The sequence below is a fragment of the Manis javanica genome, chromosome 1, assembly GCF_040802235.1.
Source record: "Manis javanica isolate MJ-LG chromosome 1, MJ_LKY, whole genome shotgun sequence".
NCBI classification, from domain to species: Eukaryota; Metazoa; Chordata; class Mammalia; order Pholidota; family Manidae; genus Manis; species Manis javanica.
In genome coordinates, this window is record NC_133156.1 from 212,369,191 (window position 1) to 212,391,569 (window position 22,379).

The 22,379-nt window shown below is 35.2% G+C and overlaps 1 protein-coding gene across 7 annotated transcripts in view; it reads left to right on the forward strand.

Annotated features, from left to right (window-relative positions):
- ATL2 (atlastin GTPase 2) overlaps positions 1–22,119 on the forward strand; it is a 63,674-nt gene extending 41,555 nt beyond the window's left edge. For 6 of the 7 annotated variants that reach the window (XM_073214220.1, XM_073214217.1, XM_073214196.1 and 3 more), the window contains 12 exons: positions 588–722; positions 993–1,097; positions 3,725–3,775; positions 4,078–4,134; positions 5,573–5,665; positions 13,913–14,051; positions 14,835–14,962; positions 16,073–16,129; positions 17,069–17,140; positions 17,776–18,207; positions 19,694–19,708; positions 19,806–22,119. In XM_073214220.1, coding sequence (XP_073070321.1) covers positions 588–722; positions 993–1,097; positions 3,725–3,775; positions 4,078–4,134; positions 5,573–5,665; positions 13,913–14,051; positions 14,835–14,962; positions 16,073–16,129; positions 17,069–17,140; positions 17,776–18,207; positions 19,694–19,708; positions 19,806–19,913 — 1,392 coding nt within the window. In that variant the 3' untranslated portion in view covers positions 19,914–22,119. The remainder of the gene's footprint in view (positions 1–587; positions 723–992; positions 1,098–3,724; positions 3,776–4,077; positions 4,135–5,572; positions 5,666–13,912; positions 14,052–14,834; positions 14,963–16,072; positions 16,130–17,068; positions 17,141–17,775; positions 18,208–19,693; positions 19,709–19,805) is intronic. The other variant, XM_073214202.1, reaches the window with a different exon arrangement.
- Positions 22,120–22,379: the final 260 nt, after the last annotated feature.

The window sequence follows — 22,379 nt, forward strand, 5'->3', positions numbered from 1 at the left end:
AAAGACTCCCATTATTATTCACAATACCATTATCACATCAAAGCAATCAATCATCTTTACCCTCATTTAACACCATCTAATAATAGAAAGCCAGTCTGGGTTCAGATTTCCCTTTTGGTTTTGAAAAAGCTTTTTTAAAAGTTGGATTGTTTGCATCAGGTTCCAAACAAGTCTTGTCGTTATTTTTGAAGTTAATATTTTTTAAAGAGAAATGAAGGCAGTGTGAAAACATATTAGTTTAAGCTATTAGAGAGCAATGCTGTTTTGACAGCCATTCTGTTGAGAACTTAGTTTTGCTTTATGTATAAGGTGTCTATTTTTTATGATGATTTAAGCATTTTCCAAAATGGGGAAAAGTAAGTGTGACCCCTGCTTTCTAGAAGAATAGAGAGAAAATGTGAGTTAGAGAAGGCTCAGGTTTGGAGGATACCCCATCTAAGAGCACCTTAGTTGGGATTTGGGACTGCTTTTATAGCTGCTTGTGTAATGTTACACTGTATTTTATCTCATCTGTAGAATAAGGCTTTCTTACCTTCCTTTTTAATTCTTATTTTTGTGTTGTGTTTTACACAATTTATGCTTCACAGGATTCTCAGAGTTGGATTGGTGGAAATAATGAACCATTGACTGGCTTTACATGGCGAGGTGGTTGTGAAAGAGAAACAACAGGCATACAAGTCTGGAATGAAGTATTTGTGATTGACAGACCTAATGGAACAAAAGTAAAATTCTGTTTATACTTTCTTACTATTATTGTCCCCTGTATGTAATCTTTCTTGAGCTATTTTCTGGTATTAAAGATCAAAACAGTCCAGACCATTAATGTCTGGTAACTTTAACATATATGGATTATTGTGTTAAAATGTGTGAGATATTAGAGTACTTTTATTGGCTATTAATTGCTGATTTTGACATTTATCATTTTAAGTTCTATTTTTCTAGTTACTATAAGTAAGTAGTTTATTTGGTATTTCAAACTTTTAAATTCCTAGGTGGCTGTGCTGCTTATGGATACCCAAGGTGCCTTTGATAGCCAGTCAACTATCAAAGATTGTGCAACAGTGTTTGCTCTGAGCACTATGACTAGCTCTGTCCAGGTGAGACATGGGATATTGTGGTATGGTCAGTTCAGATAATCCTAAATCCTACCTTTGCTCTTCCTCAGAATGCCTTTTGATTGAATTAAAAAAGAATTAAAATTAGAGCTACCTACATTTCCTTTGCTCATTTATGTTTCCTTGCTTGCTCTTCTGCCTCACAATGTGAAATTTCATATTTTAGTTAGAAGTAAATAAACCAATAGCCAGTCCCTTTCGTTTTCATCATAGCATCTATACTTTTTTTTTAATATAGGAAAAAATATTATTGTATGTTACCCTTAATTAAATTCAGTCATATGGCCGCCAGATAGAGTTAAGGTGTAGAGTATATCCTTATTTTTGGCTGACCAACCAAACAAAAAAGTAATTAAACTTAGTTTTTTTGACATTTGACTTGATATTTATGACAACTAGTACTTGATTATTTAAACTAATGGAGGTAAAGGCATAAGAATTAATTCATGTTTAACTTAGGAAACCTATGTGTTCTTTACATAGTAAACTGAGGACTTAGAGCACCTGTTTCATTTAGAAAGGGGCCCTTCTGTTTCTCACTTATCCTGTACCTTAAAAGGTAGTTGGTAGTCTATCAAGTTCTAGTCTCTTCAAGCTAGACCATCTCTTTCTGTACAGTTTAGACTGATTGGGCTGAATTAAGCTACCATGTCATTTTGTTTTTCTTTAGTCTCTCTTTTTTAAGATCATCTGTTTGATACTTCTCTGGATAAGTATATTTGCAAATATTAAGAAAAAGTATGTGTTCCTCCTGAGATAAGAAATGTTTCTTATTGATGGTAGATCATAGGTGATGCTGTCACAGTATCTGGGAATTTTTGTAATGCTTTCCAGTAATGTCTGGAGCATATGACCAGTCTTCCTTCCTTCTCAATTTGAAGTATTTAGCTGTCAAGTAGCAAGAAAATTTGGATATTATTATGAGATAAAAAAGTACTTTCAGCCCAGCTTCTCTCTGTTGTAGGACTAAATGTATTTGTCACTACCAACCAAATCATGCTCTTGGGGACTCTGAGAGTCTCTTTTTCCCACTTTGCCTGGTGGCATAACTGCCATTCCCTTGAGGCAGGCAGAAGCCACATCTTTGTGTTTATATTATCACATGATAGCCCTTTAGATTAGCTGGCTCTCTGACTTGCTTTAAATTCTAATGAGGGAGTTCTCTGTCCTAAAACTTATACCTTGGTGGTGTTCTCTTGTTTATTTATTCATTCAGCTTTATGATAGCAGGGGTTCTAGTTTTGGACAACTGCTTAAAGCCACTCAGTCACTTTCTTATCTGAAAAATGAGGATTTTAACCATCTTGCCTATCTCATGTGGTTATTGTGTGCAGTCAGAAAAAAAATGAGATCTAAATGAGATAATGTGAAAGAAAGTGCCTTGTAAACTATAATCATGATTAGAATTAATTTTTATTACTGCTTTCTGATCTTTGTGGCTGTGTTTCTCTCTTTACAGAAGCTATCGTGTCATTTATTCTTTCAACAAATAATTATTAAGCATCTATTAAGTACAGTGCAGTATACTAAAACTAATGATCTAAGATAAATCCTCTTCTCTCTGCTATTTGCAATCTGATACAGACAAGGATCTGAACTAATAAATTGGTCATTCTTTTAGGTTTTAAGTTGAAATCTGGAGTTTAATCAAGTCAGTTATTAATTACTTTTTAGGAACCCTATTTGAAATTAGTCAGCTGAGAATGATTATTTTAGGTTTGTAGACCTCTATTGACTGTTTATATTCGTGACCTCCAAATAATTCAGCTAGATTATCACTTTAATTGCTGTTAGAACAAATTGTTCTGTCTCTGGAATAACTCTGTTTTCTTAGATGTAACTTTTTTCTTAGAGGTGGCATCTGTGAACACCCACTTATCTCCTGTGGTGGTTTAGGTCAACTTTTTAAAGATCTGACTCAGACGGAGAGGACCTAGTGAATCTTTTCTTCAGTTTCCCTTCCTTGAGAGAGAGTACTTAGACATTGTGTTATTGATTCTGGTTTACGTGCCTTGGAAAAACTCCTAAAACATTTTAGAAAGGGCAAGAGTGCCACCTACTGTTACTTTTTCAGGTACCACAAACTGGTAAAATTTTCATGTTTAGACTAATGAGTTTAAGTACAGAGGGAATCATATTATAATATGAGTCGATGGTAGTTGAGGTACCTATCTAATAACTATATAGTATGATTATACTAGGGAGGAATTTATCTTTGTAAAACCATGCCTCTTAACATTTGTTGACTTAGAAAAATAATTGTGGGAATAATCTTCATGATTTGAAGGTCATGACATAACATTAAAGAAACTTTGAGAAGCAAAAACATTGAAGAAACTTGCTCTGTAGTATACTTTTTAAAAGATGCCACTTTCTAGGCCCCTTATGTGTCGTGACATAGTTTGCTACCACTGCTTCCCTTAATGTTTTATCCTGACTGTTGTTAGGAAAAAGAGAAATCCTTTTCATGTACTATTTATTGATTAAGATTCTAACTAAGTGATTGATTTCTGCTGAGGCAAAAGTAGCCTTCATTTCCATGAGCTAAGTTATACACAGCTGGGTATTCAAAATAAAATGCTAATAAAAATAAAAATTTGTTTTAATAGGTGTATAATTTGTCTCAGAATATTCAAGAAGATGATCTTCAACACTTGCAAGTATGTATATCTCAAAGAGTGTGTCCCAAAGTATTGAAAATTAAATTCCCACTTTATTGTGACTTTATACCAATAAGCCTATAATATTATAAGAAAATTGAATATTGTATGATTTTAAACTGATGTACAACTTCTTAACTAGGAAGAATTTTAATATATACCCAGTTTTTTAGAAAATGAAATGCTTGGCTTTCAAGTGATTTTAAAGGCTCTGATACCTGTTGGTCTGATATAGAACAGCTTTACAGATGTCTTCTTTCAGTTTCTTTGGGAGCATTATTTTAAATAACTTGATTTAATAGTTATTTACAGAGTACGGCAGACTTGCAATGGAAGAAATCTACCAGAAACCATTTCAGGTAAATAATTATTCTATCATATCTTAAAGTTTACCTATGAAATGCTGTCAAGCCACAATATCTTGTGACTCTAGAAATGAGAGGATATTACAACCAACTCATTTTTATGAACAAATTAAGCAGAGTTAAAACTAATTTGTGGTAATTTAATCAGCTTATCAGTAGTAAGTTAACAGGATTGGAAAAAGAACAAATGAATATAAATTATTGATACTTCTTCTTAGAGTAAGAGGTAATGTTTCTCTTTAGTAGAAATTATTTAACCCCAAAACTTGAGACAGTTTTGTAAATTTTTTTTATACATGACATACTACCATGAAATATAATGGGTGTCTTTTTGTGGTATATTACAAGTTGAAGTTAGACCTGTTCTTCTTTATTTTGGTCTCCTATAGAAGAGTTCCAGAATTTATTATATTTTTCCCCCTCCTCTACTCCCTCTCCTCATGTGTTTTTCATTCCTTTTAAATGCCAGGTACAGAATATTAAGTCAGAAATTAACCTGGGTGGAGTTATTTGAGAAACATATTCTCTGCTTGCTTCTGTGGAGTCCTATCATGACAAAGACTTAAAAAAAAAAGTCCATTTCAGATAGTGTAATTTACAAGTTGAAATTAGTACTATTTGGTCAGTTATATTATAGTAGGTGAGAATGACTCCACCTGTTCATCAGTGTTTTGAAGTCCCTCCTTTGTGACAGCACTACTGGTGAGTTTAAATGTTACTGGGTTTACATTTTTTCTCCCTTGGCCTTATCTGGCTAAGTGATCACTTTTATGAAATAGTTAGCAGGTTGTACTTCATTTTGTATATGTGGAAGAGATACTCTATTTGGCTTGTATAATTTTTTCTACATGGGAGTAATTATGTAACTTAGGATATTTGCCAATGTCTGGAGATAATTTTGGTTGTCACAGTTTTGGGGGTGGGGGAGGTAAATGCTGGTATCTAGCATGGAGAGATGAGCAATGCTGGTTTGTAATGCACAGGATAGCCTTGCACAACTAACAGTTATCTGGTCCAAAATGTTAATAGTGCTGAGGTTGAGAAACTTAAGCATATATGAATAAAATGTTCTGTGAAAAGAATTAGTTGGTCTAGCATTTGGTTAGTTGGTCTTCTAGTTATATAATCTTGACTTAAAATTGTGAATTCTATGTCCTGATTTGCCTTTTGTTCATTTTCTAAAACACTTGTGCTTATGGTGGCTTTTCCTTTATACACAGTGAGTTTCTCAAATAGAGGCAATGCTTGGTATAGAAATGAAGTATTACTACTTTAAGTAGTCTGTTAATGTAACTGTGTGTAGTATTATCCACTTGGTTACTATAACTTTTGATAAAGATTGTTTAGGGGAGAAAGGGAGGCTTCAGTTGTTAAAGTACTGATTGTTTTGTAAAATTCTGTAAGAAATGCTTTTTCACTTTTTTGTCTGTAGACATTAATGTTCTTGATTCGAGATTGGAGTTATCCTTATGAGCATTCATATGGTTTGGAAGGTGGAAAACAATTCCTTGAGAAGAGATTGCAGGTAAACCCCCATTTCTTGGGAGGGCATTAGCACCAGGCCAGGTGAAGGAGTGGGCTGCCTGGACTGCTGCTTAGACTTCCAATCTCTAAGTGTCATTGGAATAAATTGAGTATCCAAGTTAGCTCAGATGATTCCATACATAATGATGAAAAGTAAGTTGGTTACACTCTTGCCAGATGACACTGCCCCAAATAGAAATTACAGAACTAATATTTCTCTCCAGAGCCAACTGCCCTCTTACTAAATAAATATTCAAAGATAGATGTTAGAAAGAGACTAATATTTTTATCTACTTAGATTGCATGTATGATTCTTTCTTGCCCAGCTAAGCTTCTGAACATTTGCGACAGGCTGGATAATACAGTGTGCATGCACTGAACATAGATGACAGGAGAACCTATCTCCAAGGAGTATTGTCTCAGAGTGACAGCATATAGAACTAAAAAAAGGATCTTAAACATCATCCGATTCACTCTTCTTTTCTTCACATATAAAAAAACTGGAATCAAGAGAAGTGATTGCCTTTGGTCACTTAACTAATTATTGGTAACTGGGACTAGGGCCCAAATATCCAGACCCTTGGGCTATGTAATATGGCAACACAAAGTTATTCATAGAAAACAGGCTCACCAACATGACCTTTTATTTGTTTTTTTATTTTCAAGTTATTGATACACAATCTTATGAAAGTTTCACAAGAGCAACATTGTGGTTATTACATTTATCCATATTATCAAGTGCCCCCCCACCCCCCACCATTGCAGTCACTGTTCATCAGCATAGTAAGATTCTATAAAGTCATTACTTGTCTTCTCCATGCTGTACTGCATTCCCCATGACCTACCTATATTATGTGTGTTAATTATAATGCCCCTTAATGCCCTTCTCCCTCCCTTTCCACCCACCCTCCCCTACCGCTTTGTAACCACTAGTCCCTTCTTGGGAGTCTGTGAGTCTGCTGCTGTTTTGTTCCTTCAGTTTTGCTTTGTTGTTACACTCCACAAATGAGGGAAGTCATTTGATACTTGTCTTTCTCTGCCTGGCTTATTTCACTGAGCATAATACCCTCTAGCTCCATCCATGTTGTTGCAAATGGTAGGATTTGTTTTCTTCTTAGGGCTGAATAATATTCCATTGTGTATATGTACCACCTCTTCTTTATCCATTCATCTACTGATGGACATTTAGGTTGCTTCCATATCTTGGCTATTGTAAATAGTGCTGCAGTAAACATAGGGGTGCATGTGTCTTTTCAAATCTGAGGTCTTGTATTCTTTGGGTAAATTCCTAGGAGTGGAATTCCTGGGTTAAATGATACTTCTATTTTTAGTTTTTTGAGGAACCTCCATATTTCTTTTCACAATGGTTGAACTAATTTACATTCCCATCAGCAGTGTAGGAGGGTTCCCCTTTCTCCACATCCTTGCCAGCATTTGTTATTTTCATGTGCCTGTTGGCCATCTGAATTTATTCTTTGGAGAAGTGTCTGTTCATATACTCCGCCCATTTTTTAATAGGTTTATTTGCTTTTTGGGTGATGACGTGTGTGAGTTGTTTATATATTTTGGATGTTAACCCCTTATTGTATATGTCATTTAGGAATATGTTCTCCCACACTGTAGGATGCCTTTCTGTTCTGCTGATGGTGTCCTTTGCTGTACAAAAGCTTTTTAGTTTAATGTAGTCCCATTTGTTCATATTTTCTTGTGCTTTCCTTGCCCGAAGAGATGTGTTCAGGAACAAGGTGCTCATGCTTATATTCGAGATTTTTGCCTATGTTTGCTTCTAAGAGTATTATGGTTTCATGACTCACATTTATGTCTTTGATCCACTTTGAGTTTACTTTTGTGTATGGAGTTAGATAGTAATCCAGTTTCATTCTCTTACATGTAGCTGTCCAGTTTTGCCAACACCAGTTGTCGAAGAGGCTGTCAATTCCCCATTGTATATCTATGGCTCCTTTATTGTATATTAATTGGCCATATATGTGTGGGTTTATATCTGGACCCTCTATTCTGTTCCTCTGGTCTGTGGGTCTGTTTTTGTGTCAGTACCAAATTGTCTTGATTACTGTGGCTTTGTAGTAGGACTTGAAGTTGGGGGGCATAATCCCCCCAGCTTTATTCTTCCTTCTCAGGATTGCTTTGGCTATTTGGGGTCTTCTGTGTTCCGTATGAATTTTAGAACTATTTGTTCTAGTTCGTTGAAGAATGCTATTGGTATTTTGATAGGGATTACATTGAATCTGTATATTGCTTTAGGCAGGATGGCCATTTTGACAATATTAATTCTTTCTATCCATAAGCACAGAATGTATTTCCATTTATTAGTGTCCTCTTTAATTTCTCTCATGAGTGTCCTGTAGTTTTCATGGTGTAGGTTTTTCACCTCCTTGGTGAGGTTATTCCTAGTTATTTTATTCTTTTTGATGCAATTGTGAATGAAATTGTTTTCCGGATTTCTCTTTCTGCTAGTTCATCATTAGTGTATAGGAATGCAACCAATCGCTGCATATTAATTTTGTATCCTTCAGCTTTGCCGAATTCAGTTACTAGTTCTAGTAGTTTTGGGGTAAATCTTTAGGGTTGTTTATTTACAATATCACATCATCTGCAAACAGTGAGAGTTTAACTTCTTCCTTACCAATCTGGATGCCTTTATTTCTTTGTGTTGTCTGATTGCCATGGCTAGGACCTCCAGTACTATGTTGAATAAAAGTGGGGAGAATGGGGATCCTTGTCTTATTTCTGATCTTAAAGGAAAAGCTTTCAGCTTTTTGTTGTTAAATATGATGTTGGCTCTGGGTTTGTTGTACATGGCCTTTATTATGCATGATACTTGCCCTCTATACCCATTTTGTTCATAGTTTTTATCATGAATGGGGTGTTGAATTTTGTCAAGTGGTTTTTCAGCATCTATGGAGATGATCATGTGGCTTTTGTCCTTCTTTTTGTTGATGTGGTGTATGATGTTGGTGGATTTTTGAATATCGTACACTCCTTGAATCCCTGAAATAATTTCCACTTGATCAGGATGATCTTTTCTGATGTATTTTTTAAATCAGTTTGCTGATATTTTGTTGAGTATTTTTCATCAGGGATATTGGTCTGTAATTTGCTTTTTTTGTGGTTTCTTTGCCTGGTTTTGGTATTAGAGTGATGATGACTTCACAGAATGTGTTTGGAAGCATTCCCTCCTCTTCTGCTTTTTGGAAAACTTTAAGGAGGATGGGTATTAGATCTTCACTAAATGTTTGATAAAATTTAGCAATGAAGCCATCTGGGGCACGGATTTTGTTCTTAGGTAGTTTTTTGATTACCAGTTCAATTTCCTTGCTGGTAATTGGTTTGTTCATATTTTCTGTTTCTTTCTGGGTCAGTCTTAGAAGGTTGTACTTTTCTAGAAAGTTGTCCATTTCTTCTACGTTATCCAGTTTGTTGGCATATAATTTTTCATAGTATTCTCTAATAATTCTTTGTATTTCTGAGGTGTCTGTAGTGATTTTTCCTTTCTCATTTCTGATTGTTTATGTGTGTAGACTTTTTTTTCTTGATAAGTCTGGCTAGGGGTTTATCTATTTTGTTCATTTTATCAAAGAACCAGCTTCTGGTTTTATTGATTCTATTGTTTTATTCTTCTCGATTTTATTTATTTATACCCTTATCTTTTATTATCCCTCCTCCTACTGACTTTGGGCCTCATTTGTTCTTCTTTTTCTAGTTTCAGTAATTGTGAGTTTAGACTGTTCATTTGGGTTGTTCTTCTTTCTGGAGGTAAGCCTGTATTGCAGTATGCTTTTCTCTTAGAACTGCCTTTGCTGTTTCCCACAGGTTCTGGGGTATTATTGTTTTCATTTGTCTCTACATATTGCTTGATATCTGTTTTTATTTGGTCATTAATCCATTGATTATTTACAGAGCATGTTGTTAAGGCTCATTGTGTTTGTGGGCTTTTTTGTTTCCTTTGCATAATTTATTTCTAGTTTCATACATTTGTGGTCTGAGAAGGTGGTTCGTATCATTTCATTCCTTCTCAATTTACTGAGGCTCTTTTTGTGGGCATAGTATGTGAACTATTCCTGCGAATGTTCCATGTGCACTTGAGAAGAATATGTATCCTGCTGCTTTTGGGTCGAGTGTTCTGTAGATATGTCTGTTAGGTCCATCTGTTCTAATGTGTTGTTCAGTGCCTTTGTCTCCTTACTTATTTTCTGTGTGGTTGATCTGTCCTTTGGAGTAAGTGGTGTGTTGAAGTCTCCTAGAATGAATGCATTGCATTCTATTTCCCCTTTTAATTCTGTTAGTATTTGTTTCACATATATAAGGTACTTCCATGTTGGATGCATAGATATTTATAATGGTTATATCCTCTTGTTGGACTGTCCCCTTATCATTATGTAATGTCCTTCTTTGTCTCTTGTTACTTTCTTTGTTTTGAAGTCTATTTGGTCTGATACAAGTACTGCAAATTCTGCTTTTTCTCCCTATTAGTTGTGTGAAATATCTTTTTCCATCCTTTCACTTTTAGTCTGTGTATATCTTTGGATTTGAAGTGAGTCTCTTGTATGCAGCATATAGATGGGTCTTGCTTTTTTATCCATTCAGTGACTCTTGATTGGTACATTTGATCCATTTACATTTAGGGTGATTACTGGCATATGTGTACTTATTGCCATTGTAGGCTTTAGATTCGTGGTTCCCAAAGGTTGAAGGTAAGTTTCTTTACTATCTAACAGTCTAACTTAACTCACTTAGTATGCTTTTTCAAACACAATCTAAATGTTCTTTTTTTCCTCCCTTCTTTTTCTTCCTCCTCCACTCTCTTTATATATTAGATGTCATTTTCTATACTCTTTGTGTATCCCTTGACTGACTTTGGGGGTAGTTGATTTAATTTTGCATTTGCTTAGTAATTAATTGGTCTGCTTTCTTTACTGTGCTTTAATTTTCTCTGGTGACAGCTATTTAGCTTTAGGAGCACTTCCATGTATAGCAGTTCCTCCAAAATACACTGTAGAGATGTTTTTTGGGTGGTAATGTCCCTCAGCCTTACTTACCTGGAAATTGTTTAATCCTGCCTTCAAATTTAAATGATTATCTTGCTGGGTGGAGTATTCTTGGTTGAAGCCCTTCTGTGTCATTGCATTAAATATATCATGGTACCCCCTTCTGGCCTGTAAGGTTTCTGCTGAGAAGTCTGATGATAATCTGATGGGTTTTCCTTTGTACATGATCTTTTTTCTCTTTGGCCCCTTTTAATTCTCTCTCCTTGTCTTTGATTTTTGCCATTTTAATTATTATATATCTTGGTGTTGTCTTCCTAGAGTATCTTGTGTTGGGAGATCTCTGCGTCTTCCATGACCTCAAAGACTCCTTCCTTCCCCATATTGGGGAAGTTTTCCGCAATTATATCCTCAAAGACACTTTCTGTCCCTTTTTCTCCTGGTGCCTCTGTAATGTGAATATTGTGCCGTTTGGATTGGTTACAAAGTTCTCTTGTTGTTATTACATTCCTAGAGATCCTTTTTTCTCTCTTCGGCTTCTTTGTTTTCCTTTTCTCTAATTTCTATTCATTTACCACCTTCTCTATCTCAATCTAACCTGCTAGATTGCTTCCATTGTATGTTTCATTTCAGATACTATATTTTTCAAAGTTTCTGTCTTTCTGAAGTCCTCACTGAAATCTTGAATATTTTTATGTAGCTCTGTGAGCATGTTTGTGATTTTTATTTTGAAGTCTTTATGAAGAAGATTGGTGATTTCAGTTTTATTTAGTCCTCTTTCTGTTGGTGTTTGTTGGATTTTTGTTTGGACTAAATTCCTTTGCTGTTTCATAATTATAATGATTACTATGGAATAAGAACTTTGTGTAGGTAGCACCCCCTAGTGCCCAGAAACTCTACTCTCTGGAGCTGCCCAGAACCTGAAGCCATGGTGGGGGTTGCAGGTGAGCAGCGCTGGTGCATGCCAGGAGGAAAGAGCTTTTTCCTGCTTCTTGGCTGCAGTGCATGCCTCCAGCACCAGGTCCAGAGGGCTGAGCATGCAGGAAGGAGGCTCTGCATTATGCCCCTGTAGCTGCTGTAGGTAGGGCCACCCTCTGACTGGCGTGGTGTGATGGCTGGGGCAGCAGGTGTGTGGACTGGTGCTGGCTGGGAGGAAGGAGCAGCAGGCTGCATATCACAGTGTGAGGCCTCGGTGCTGTGTTGCCAGCCAGGGAAATGGAGCGTCTGAAGCTCCTGAAAGCTCCCAACCTGCTGGGCTGCGTGCACCAGCACAATTTTGTCAACCTGTCCTTTCACCTGAGCAGCAAGCTTTGTGTAATCCTTGCCCCTTTAACGTCCCTCTTGCTGTTGGGAAGTCTTTCAAAGTGCCCACCTTTCTTTTGTCCCAGTGTGACCAGTTGTGGGTACCTGTTCTCCACAAGCGGCTTGAATCTCAGTCTCTCCAAGTATTCTGTGTGCCTTTGCTTTCTAACCCCACTAATCTCCAGAGCACCATGTAATGTGGGTTCATTCTTCTTGAGCAGAGTTCCAGGGCTGCGTGTTTAGCAGTCTTGGGCTTCTACTACATCCCCACTCTGTTTTTTTTGCTGCTGCCTGTGTGCTGGTGTTGAGGGAGGGCTTGGGTCATGCCAGATCATGGCTTTGGTACTTTACCATTTTCTGTGAGGTCTTCTCTTTTCCCTAGATGTAGGCAGTCTGTTCTGTAGTCTTTGGGTCGCTTCGCTCTTTCAGGCCTAGTTGTATTTTTCTATATTTTTGTGTTACATGTGGTTTTAGAAGGAGGTTTCTTCCTGACTTCTCACACCATTATATTTTTCCCATGTCCTGACCTTTTATTCTTAAAGGGTCCATGAATACTTTAGAAAACCTGGGGTCAGATACTAGCCATCTCCTCACATTCACAAAAGATACGTGAAAGCCCTTTATTCATAAATTGGAGGGTTCTCTCTTTTGGTTAATAAAATTTTGTTTGCCAAAGGAATGACACATTTAGTTTCTAAAGCACTTTCAGAGCCTTGGAGTACAATATGATTTTGTTCCCCAGGTACAAATATAAAAATCCCTAAATTGAGATAAAAACCAATTCTTCATTCTTGGATTATTTGAATGGCATTTCTAGTCCTTACTGTTGGAGATAATTTCTGACATCAGAGTTCTTTGGTTTGAAATTAACACAAAGCCCATCAGGCATCCTTACTAAACTCAGAATTGTGCACTCCAAAGACAAGGTCTTCTAATGTCTCGTTGAAGTGATAAACAGAAACGTGCTCAGATCATAAGAGTGCAGGTTGATGAATTTCTACCAATTGAATATAGCCATCTAACAAGCACCCAGAAGCATCTGCCTCCATCAACTAACCCCCTGAGCCCTCCACTACTATCCTGACCTCTAACAGGCTTTGTTTTTGTGCTTTATGAAAGGCATCACATAGAGTATGCATTCCTTTGTGTGTAACTTTTTTGCCCCAGGTTAATCCATCTTGTTGCATGTAGTTCAGTTCATTTATTCTCATTGCTAGGCAATATTCCATTGTATGAATACACAGCAGTTTTTTCCCTGTACTCTGGATGGAGATTTAGGGACTTTCCAGACTTTGTTGGTTACAAATGTGTGTTTTTTTAGAATGGTTCTTGAGAAAAGCCTTTTGGGACAGTATGTGAATTAGAATGGGATAAGAAGTTACTAAAAATCTAAGTTTAAGATTTTCTTCCAAAAAATACATGGCAATCTCTCTTCCCAAAACACTGATAACTAGCTTTAATCATAAATAGTCACTTGGATTGAGTGCTGAAATCCTCACAAATTTCTAAGGTTCTTTGGACTGTAGTGGAGCATTTCACTCTAAGCTCAGGAGCTGACCTTTTTCATTTGTATTTTGGCAAATTAGTACCTTATTTTTCTCTTTGCCATTATAAGTACTTTAAAGGCAAATTCTTAATTTATTTACTGGTTTGTAAACCACAACTACAACTTGTTATTATGATGTTAGATACTATTATTAATTATTATTTGTATTTTTCTCATATTCTTGGCAGCTAGCTAACATGGGAAAAAACATCTTTTCTGGTTTAAAACAAAGTGGGGTCTTACTAAAGTGGTCAGAAATGCATCTTAGTAAAATTTTATATTGTCAAAAAAGAACCCATCTTGAGTAGCATCTAGGTTAAGTGTGCATGTATGTATGTGTTTCCTTAAAATATTTTTTCTCCAATTTTTACCTTCATTCTGTCTCCTTCTGCCCTAGGTAAAACAAAATCAACATGAAGAGCTACAGAATGTAAGGAAGCACATTCACAATTGTTTCTCAAATCTTGGTTGCTTCCTTTTGCCACATCCTGGTCTTAAAGTTGCAACTAATCCTAGTTTTGATGGGAGATTGAAAGGTGGGAATTCCCATTCTTGCTAAAATCAGAACTTATTTTTTAGAGGCTGAAAGTCTTTTTAAGCACATGGTTCCTTAAATTTTCTGTTTTGCACTGGAGGACATTTTGATGTGTTTGACATGATTGTAATGCTCCGTGTGATCTTTGTAGCTTTTTATTGGTTCTTTGCAGACACCTAGCATATTGATTAAGATATTTTGTAATGTGGTCTGTTGCTCAGCACTGATGTCCTAAAAATTCTGAAGGCTGAGAATATTTCAGTATTTCATCTAACTGTAGTCTTCTGAAAAGCTTTACCAATATGTTACATTGATGTAATGAATTTAAGTCTCTTTGTTTAAGGTATAATTTTGTGTGTATATTTTGGGATTATTTTGAGCATGATAGCAAAAAAAGGCTTGAGGATTGATGAAATTTTTATAGTGTAGCTGGAAAAGCAAAACCTAGTATTAAAATTTAATACAATTTCATGACTTGTTTTTTGAAAAGTATAATTTAATACTTAATCTGGAGTTTGTTAATCGGTAATTTGTTTTATTTATTATTTGAGCTGTAAGAATTATTGGAGGATGAGGGAAATGGAGTAGGAAAGAGGGGGATTATATTTTTTTTCTAGGAGATATGACATGTTTGGGTGAGTTTTTTAAAATGAGTCTATGTAAGTAATCAGTACTATGTACTCTTATTTCATGAAATAGAATTTTATGAACTCACTAATGGGAACTTCTTTACTTTTTTATTTTTATTTTTGGATAATATGTTGACTAATTTCATGTCCACTAGATATTGATGAAGACTTTAAACGAGAGCTACAAAATCTGGTTCCATTGCTGCTTTCCCCTGAAAATTTGGTAGAAAAAGAGATCAGTGGATCTAAAGTCACTTGTAGAGATCTTGTAGAATACTTTAAGGTAAGAAAACTCTTATGTTTAATGACTTTGAAATATAGCTGATTTAAAACTCATATGTATGTACAAGAAATTTCTTATCTTTATTTTAAAGCAAAAAAGTAAATTCTGCCTTGAATATCAGTATTTTAAGGATACTTAAGGTGTATCAGTATTTTAAGTATTTTAAGACTGTAGCAAACAACTTATATCTTCTAGACAGTGCTTTTGTTTACAGAATTGTCCTGCTTTTTCTGCTATGATATGGAAAGAAGAACCATTCACCATATTATTAAAATACCACTCGTGATACTAGGTATTGGGAACATTGGGAGCATACATAATTCTGCATCCTGAGTTCTCACAAAAGTCTTATCTCGGAGTTCTGAGGACTTGATAAAAGCAGTTGAAAGTATCAAAACTGACTTCTGAGTTCAAAGTATTCATAGATTTCCCCCCTCTGCTCTTTAGTCCTTTAACTTGCTTTCCAGAGCAAGACCATTGTAGAGAGCTGTCTTTGTTCATAGTATTTACAGATAGGTGGCAGGGAAAAAACAGTTAACTAAGAGTGTATTTTTGGGCATTTATTGGACACTTGATCACTTGCATACTATCTTTGTTGAATTATGATTCCATTTAGAGTCAGTAGACAGTTGAGATGAAAAGACTATTTGGGCTTCTAAAAACTTCTATCTTTCCTTACTCTTAGACCACAAATTAGGTCTTTTTTTTTCTTCTTGAAGTGAAATGTAATTTAAGCTAGTCAAAATAAAATACTGAGTTTAAGTGTTTTCTAACATATTTATTTGAAACATTGGCAGTATGGGAGAATTATGAATTTCTTTTCATAAAGTGGATAGCATTTTAGATATAACCTTTAAATAGGAGATACAGCTTTTATGCAAGTTGGAATTACATTTAGAAATATTTCTCTAGAATGTTATTTAGCAACACATGCATTTGATAGTGTTGAGAATAGGGTTAACTTTGTTGGAATGAGCGTGTATTATTTTTAAAGCCTTGACTTTGCTTTCAATAGTGTACATCATTTTTATATTTAATGATTTTCTTTCTTTGGGGATGTGAAGCCAAATTGCATAGCCTAGCAATATAATGAGTCTTCTGTATTTTTAGGCTTACATTAAAATTTATCAAGGCGAGGAACTTCCACATCCAAAGTCCATGCTTCAGGTAATGTATGTGTTGTACATTATTTATTTATGAAGGAGAAAATATCTGCTTTAGAGATAGATACTCTAAATTGGGTGGTGCTTCTTTGCATGGAAATACATTTTCAGTATTTACAGTAATACATGTCATGGGTCCTGAAGTTTTTATATGATTTTGTTTGTAACTACAGATTGCAGACCTTGCACACATATAAATCATCAGAAATAAGAGTCCTTGGTACCTTTTCTTCAGTTGTTGAAAAGTGTAGGAAAATTCCTATTGCAGAGGAGAGCTTAATATGGGCTTCTCTGAACCAAGCTGCTCCTGTTCTCCTAGTCTTTGACAGTGAAAGTGGATTGAAATAAGGCTTATTTCCTCTTGGTATTAGTGATTTAAAGCTGCTTCTAGTGAATATAGGTTTTTTCTTTTTTTTTAAAGCTGTTTTTTGGGGGACAATGTTACTTAAACCTAGTTTGTATTTTTAAGGATTTGCTACTTTGGCCAATTTCTCAGTTTTATAGTGGATTAAACAGTATTTTCTTAAAAAATTCACTCAATAAGTAGTTTTGTGGATTTAAAAATGTCTCCTATGTAATACTGTTTATGAGAAAGACAACCATATGGGTAATTCTTGATTATTTACATCTGGAGATTTGACATGTTTTAGGGTGTTATATATTTACTTATCTATCATTTGCTGAATATATGTGGTATTTTCTACAAACTCATTTTAATAAACCCAATCAAAACAAAATTAGGGAGTCAGTCTTTTAGAAGCAATTATTATATCCTTTATACTGGTGCTCCTTTCTGTTGGAAAGGAAAACTGGAAGTTGATAATATTTTCTCTGGTTGATTTTCAGATTTTCTCACTGTACATAATTTATTGTGTTAATCAGAATTTATAGAGTCATCAGGTATTTTTTGCATAAAAGTGGGACATTTGTCTTTTATTTTTAGGCAACAGCTGAAGCTAATAATCTTGCTGCAGTAGCAGGAGCAAGAGAGATCTATTGCAAAAGTATGGAACAGGTTTGTAACCAAAATTTAAATTTGACACTAGAATGATATAGAAGACGTAAATATTTACAACTATTGAACTAATCTGTGCTCTTTATGAATGCACTGTCATGTTACATCATTCCTCGATACCCCGTTATCATCAGCTGGAAATAAACTAAGAAAATAGTTATATGGTTAAAGTACAGGGCATGGGTGGTAAGTTATTATATAAACCATACTGAAAATTTTTCTGATAAATGATTCAGAGTACTGTTAGTAGTAGCTTCTGATGTAAGTAACATTAGTTTAAGGTGAAGAGCAATTTCTATGCTAACCTTGCTAACGTGAACATTAAAGTACCCTTTTGTGTGTTATCTTTTACTCTCTTGCCAGCAGTCTTGTTTACTCTTATGGGTATTGGTGGGTCAAATGAAGTCAGGTACAGATTGCAGGGTAATTTCTCTCACTTTATTTTGCTTGAATCAGTTCAACATGTAAGAAATAAATAGGTTATGACTATGTGTGAGGTATTATGAACGAGTTTAAAACTCAACCATTGTAAGTGGTTTGACTTTGGAGACTGAAAACTATGAGGAGGGAACTTGTTTCAGGTGCGAATTACATCCTAGCATGTAATCTGTCCTACTGCAATCCTGTCTTTACAGGTATGTGGTGGGGACAAGCCTTACATTGCACCTTCAGATCTGGAGCGAAAACACCTGGATCTCAAGGAAGTGGCGATTAAACAGTTTCGTTCAGTAAAAAAAATGGGTGGAGATGAATTCTGTCATCGTTATCAGGACCAGCTTGAGGCTGAAATTGAAGAAACCTATGCAAATTTTATAAAGCACAATGATGGCAAAAATATCTTCTATGCTGCTCGCACTCCTGCCACACTGTTTGCGGTCATGTTTGCTATGTATATAATCTCAGGACTGACTGGCTTCATTGGCCTAAACTCTATAGCTGTCTTGTGTAACCTTGTCATGGGGTTAGCACTGACATCTCTTTGTACTTGGGCATATGTTAAATACTCTGGGGAGTTCAGAGAAATTGGAACAATGATTGATCAGATTGCTGAAACACTATGGGAACAGGTTGGTATCTGTCTTTTGATTTTTCAGTGATTAATCTCATTTCTGTGACTCCCTCCCCTTTCCTCCCTCCACAGTATTTATTCTTTACCTTTATATGAGGAATGTCAAAAGGATATTATCTGTTTTGTTTGGATGTATAATCTCAATATAAAATAGGAACTGAAGAGTTTTTTTTTTCTTCAAAGTCATAATTATAGTGTGCTTTGGTTGGCTTAAATCTGTAATCTCTTTTGGATTGAATCTTATTCAGAGGCCTGATTATATCAGACAGTGAGCAGGGCCAGAGTCTCTAAGGAATTTTTTCTTTGAAGAAATACAATATAATTGGTGAAGGAGTTATAAAGGTAAGGAAAGGAAGTCTGAAAGTATAGTTCTTTAGGAAGACAAGTTTCTCACTAATATTGGCAAGAAGCAATACGTGCTTATATTCCAGGAAAAATACTGGATGTTCATGTTCAGGTCTTCGTTGCCTTCCATGAAGACAGTGGTGGTGATTCACTGATGTACCACAATCCCTGCAGGGATTTCTTATGCCAGAGACTTTGCCTCTGTGCTATGGAAATACTAATGAAAAAGCAAAGCACCACAGACAGAGAGCCAGCTTCTCTTAATCACAATCTTTTACCTCAAACCAGAATTCAAAGGTCACGCCTGACAAGTATCTACTAAGGAAAGACATGATGTATGTTGGCCATCTGTGTGCTGGAATTGCCTGTGTTTAGAAAACTGCATTTAAGGATGTTGTCATTAAAACAATCATCGTGAAATTCTTGAGCATCATGTCAAAGAACAGAATGAAAGCTACAGTTATTACTGATGGACAGTATAATAAGCATTTTCATATACCATTTCTGGGCCAGTAAAGTATTGGGCTTATTTGAAAATCTAGGATATGCAGGTCCATGTTGGTTTTGGCTTTAAATTTAAAGACTTGAAGAATGAAGCAGTAAACCATTTTTTGAAAAAAGTTGATCGGATGTTGGTTTTTCTTGTAAAATGTCATTATTATTTTATAAAGTGACCCACTTTCTAATTTGGGTTTTGCATTTATTCTTTAGAGAAATGCTCTACTTATTCAGATCTGATTTGGGCATTTGTGTTTGGATATTTATTAAATTTAAATTTTTCTCTCTTAAAAATCTCTTCATATTTTTCAATATCTTCTAATAGCAGATGGATTAAAAGCTATCACATCCTCACTTAAAAAAATATTATCTACTTTAAAATTTTGGACCATTACTAATTTTCTGCAATGTGAAGTTCAATAACTGTACAATGTCTTTTTTTTTGAAATCCAGTTCTCTTCTGTACAGCGTTTATTCTAGGATTTTAGGAGTACCATTATTACAAAACAAATGGAAGAATCTCAAGTGCATAAGGTTATTTTTCAGTATAGTTGAGGTAAGGTGGTCACTAGTCAGAGATCTGTGCTGTGTCAACAAACCTTGTCTAAATGTTTTTGCATTTCTCTTTTCTTTTGCTTCAGAGGAGTCCCAGGAAGGTGAGAAACCTACAAAGCCTCAAATTCTTGTAGTTGTAAGCTATGTAACTTCAAGGTGCTCTAAATCATTTTCCTAACGCACCACTCCATGTTTTAGGTGTTTTCCAAACTGTTTGAAGTTACTAGACGTCGAATGGTTCATCGTGCTCTTTCATCAGCACAGCGACAGAGACTGTCATCCAACAATAACAAGAAGAAAAATTAGACAGTATTTTTAACTTTTTTCTCTATCTGAAGTGTTCACACTTATACATGTAGGACAATAAGCAGGACCGTCTGGGCCGGTCTGCATAAATGCTGTATACATACCAGATTTGATGCTGCATATAGGGTATGGAATTGCACATCCATCTCATAGGAATTGTAAATGGTTTGAATAAGAGGAAAGTAATTTTGTTGCATTATAAAGTGTCTAACTGCATTACTTGTAGCATCATAACTTCTTTTGGGAGAAGCATCTTTTTATTTCCCACCTTCCTGGTTATTTTCTTCATTGCTTTGAATTGAAATTTTCTATCTATTTTTATATGTAACTCTTTTTTTACCTCATGTTTTTATTTGTTTTGCACATTTCTCATACCACAGGTATTGAAGCCCCTGGGTGATAATTTGATGGAGGAAAACATAAGGCAGTCTGTAACAAACTCTATCAAAGCAGGCCTGACTGACCAGGTGTCTCATCACGCCAGATTAAAGACAGACTGACAGTTCATCTCCTCATGGACTCCACTCTCCCTTTTGTTCATGCTTGCTGTACAATGAGAACTCAAAATAAACCAAAGTTTACAATCAACTGTAGAAGTAGTTTAGTATAACTGGCTTCACAGATGGCTGCCACAGAGTGTGAAGATTATTTGTTGGTTTTATGCATTCTGTTTATGGCTCCTAAGACTTGGAGACTGGTTGAGGAGCATTAGTTTATCATGCACATTTGTGCCACGCTTAATTCTTTTTTTCCTTTTTACTTAATCTAATGTTAGTGAAATTTGTCTTATGTAAAAGGATATTTCAGGGAAATATTTTAAGAAATCTATTTAGAGTCTCTTCAACAGTGTCCCATTGAAATTTTGATTTTTAGAGAAGTTGTGAATCACTGTATCAAGAATCAGATGTGAATACAATGAAGCCTTTTTTGAGCCACTACATTAAAAGTATATATTGCTTTACTGCCTTCAATATCAGTATTACATAAATGCATGTATCAGAAACTTCACAGAAATTACATGACAACTCTTGTAGCTAAGAAAGTGATTCTGAGGTGTACATTTGTCTTGCCTTTTTAAATTTATAAACCTGCCCTAAAAGGAGATGTGTATCTGGGGAACTGAACTATCTTCATGCAGTTCAGCCTTCATGTACATAAAATATGCCATTAATTTTATTGGGGGAGAAATTCCATCCAAAAATGTTGCCTACAGCTATGAGTTAAGAGTGTCTGTACAGTGTGTAGCTTTTATTTTCTAAAATCACAGATAGGGCATGTATATGAATTATAAATATATAAATACAATTTTGTATTAAAAGTTTTGTAGTTTATGGCAAAATCTGGTTCTGTGGTAGGCTAATAGGTACAGTCCCTGTGAAGGAATGTTTGTGGCTCATGTCAGTGTGTGAATGCATAGACAATTTGAAGTTTTTGATATATTTGTGATATTTATCTTTCTTGAGCACTGCAATCTCACCCCCCAAGGGAATTCAATGGGAATGTTTATCGTGATTTTGTCCTCTGTTGGATTTTAAAGTTATTTCCTGTAATTTATTTTCAGTACATGATTAAAAATTTGTTGTATATATAAAATGAAATTTGTGATTCTTTTTTAAGGAATCCTTCAAGTATGTATGTATTCCATTGCCTAAACCATATTTGTTTATACTGCAAAGAGCATGAGCAGGAACCCCCCAGGTGAGAGCTCCAAGGGATTGTGCCTCAAAGCTGAGCTTGTAAAAAGTTCTTTTTCTTTGTCTGTCTCTGTTAGGGGAAACTTACTGTGATTAGTTTAGGTGTAGCAGGGATTGATTTGTTTTCTCTCTTTTTTAAAATTTTTGTGGTATATGTAAGGCTAACATTTTTGCAGTATTTTTGTAGCCTTATGAACACCTTTTAAAGCATCAACTTTGGTTTTTAAGTGAAGAAAATTCAGATATTGAGTTGCATGCCTGAAAGCTCTAAATTTACATTGGTTGATATATCTTTTACCTTCCTCCTTTCAAATCCTGTTTTTATATGGATTGTGTTTGTTTCCATCTGTATTAAAAAGCAATTGCTACCAAATCATCTGTTCTTAAACACAAAGATCCACCTGAAAAGTGTCTCTCTATTTCCTCTGCCACCCTGTTTTATGAATGCTGTGGACTGTTTTTATGAATGGAAAAATAAAAAGTTATATAATAGCAATTCTTCTGAAATTAAAGACATAGCTTGCTTTTTTTTTTAACAAAAGGGTTGTAAAATCTAGACCATTGGATATCTTAGAATTTCCTGTTGAAAAGAGTGTGCTTTCCCCAAAGAACATATAATTCTGCAAAGGATTCCAAGAAAGCACTTTGATTTCAGCTGGAAGATTCTGAACACTGTTAAACAAGAAGCAATAAAAGGGATTAAAGACAAACTCAAAACTTGACTGAAATAACTTTGGTGTTAGTATGTTTTCTGTAGTACAGTTTTTTAGTA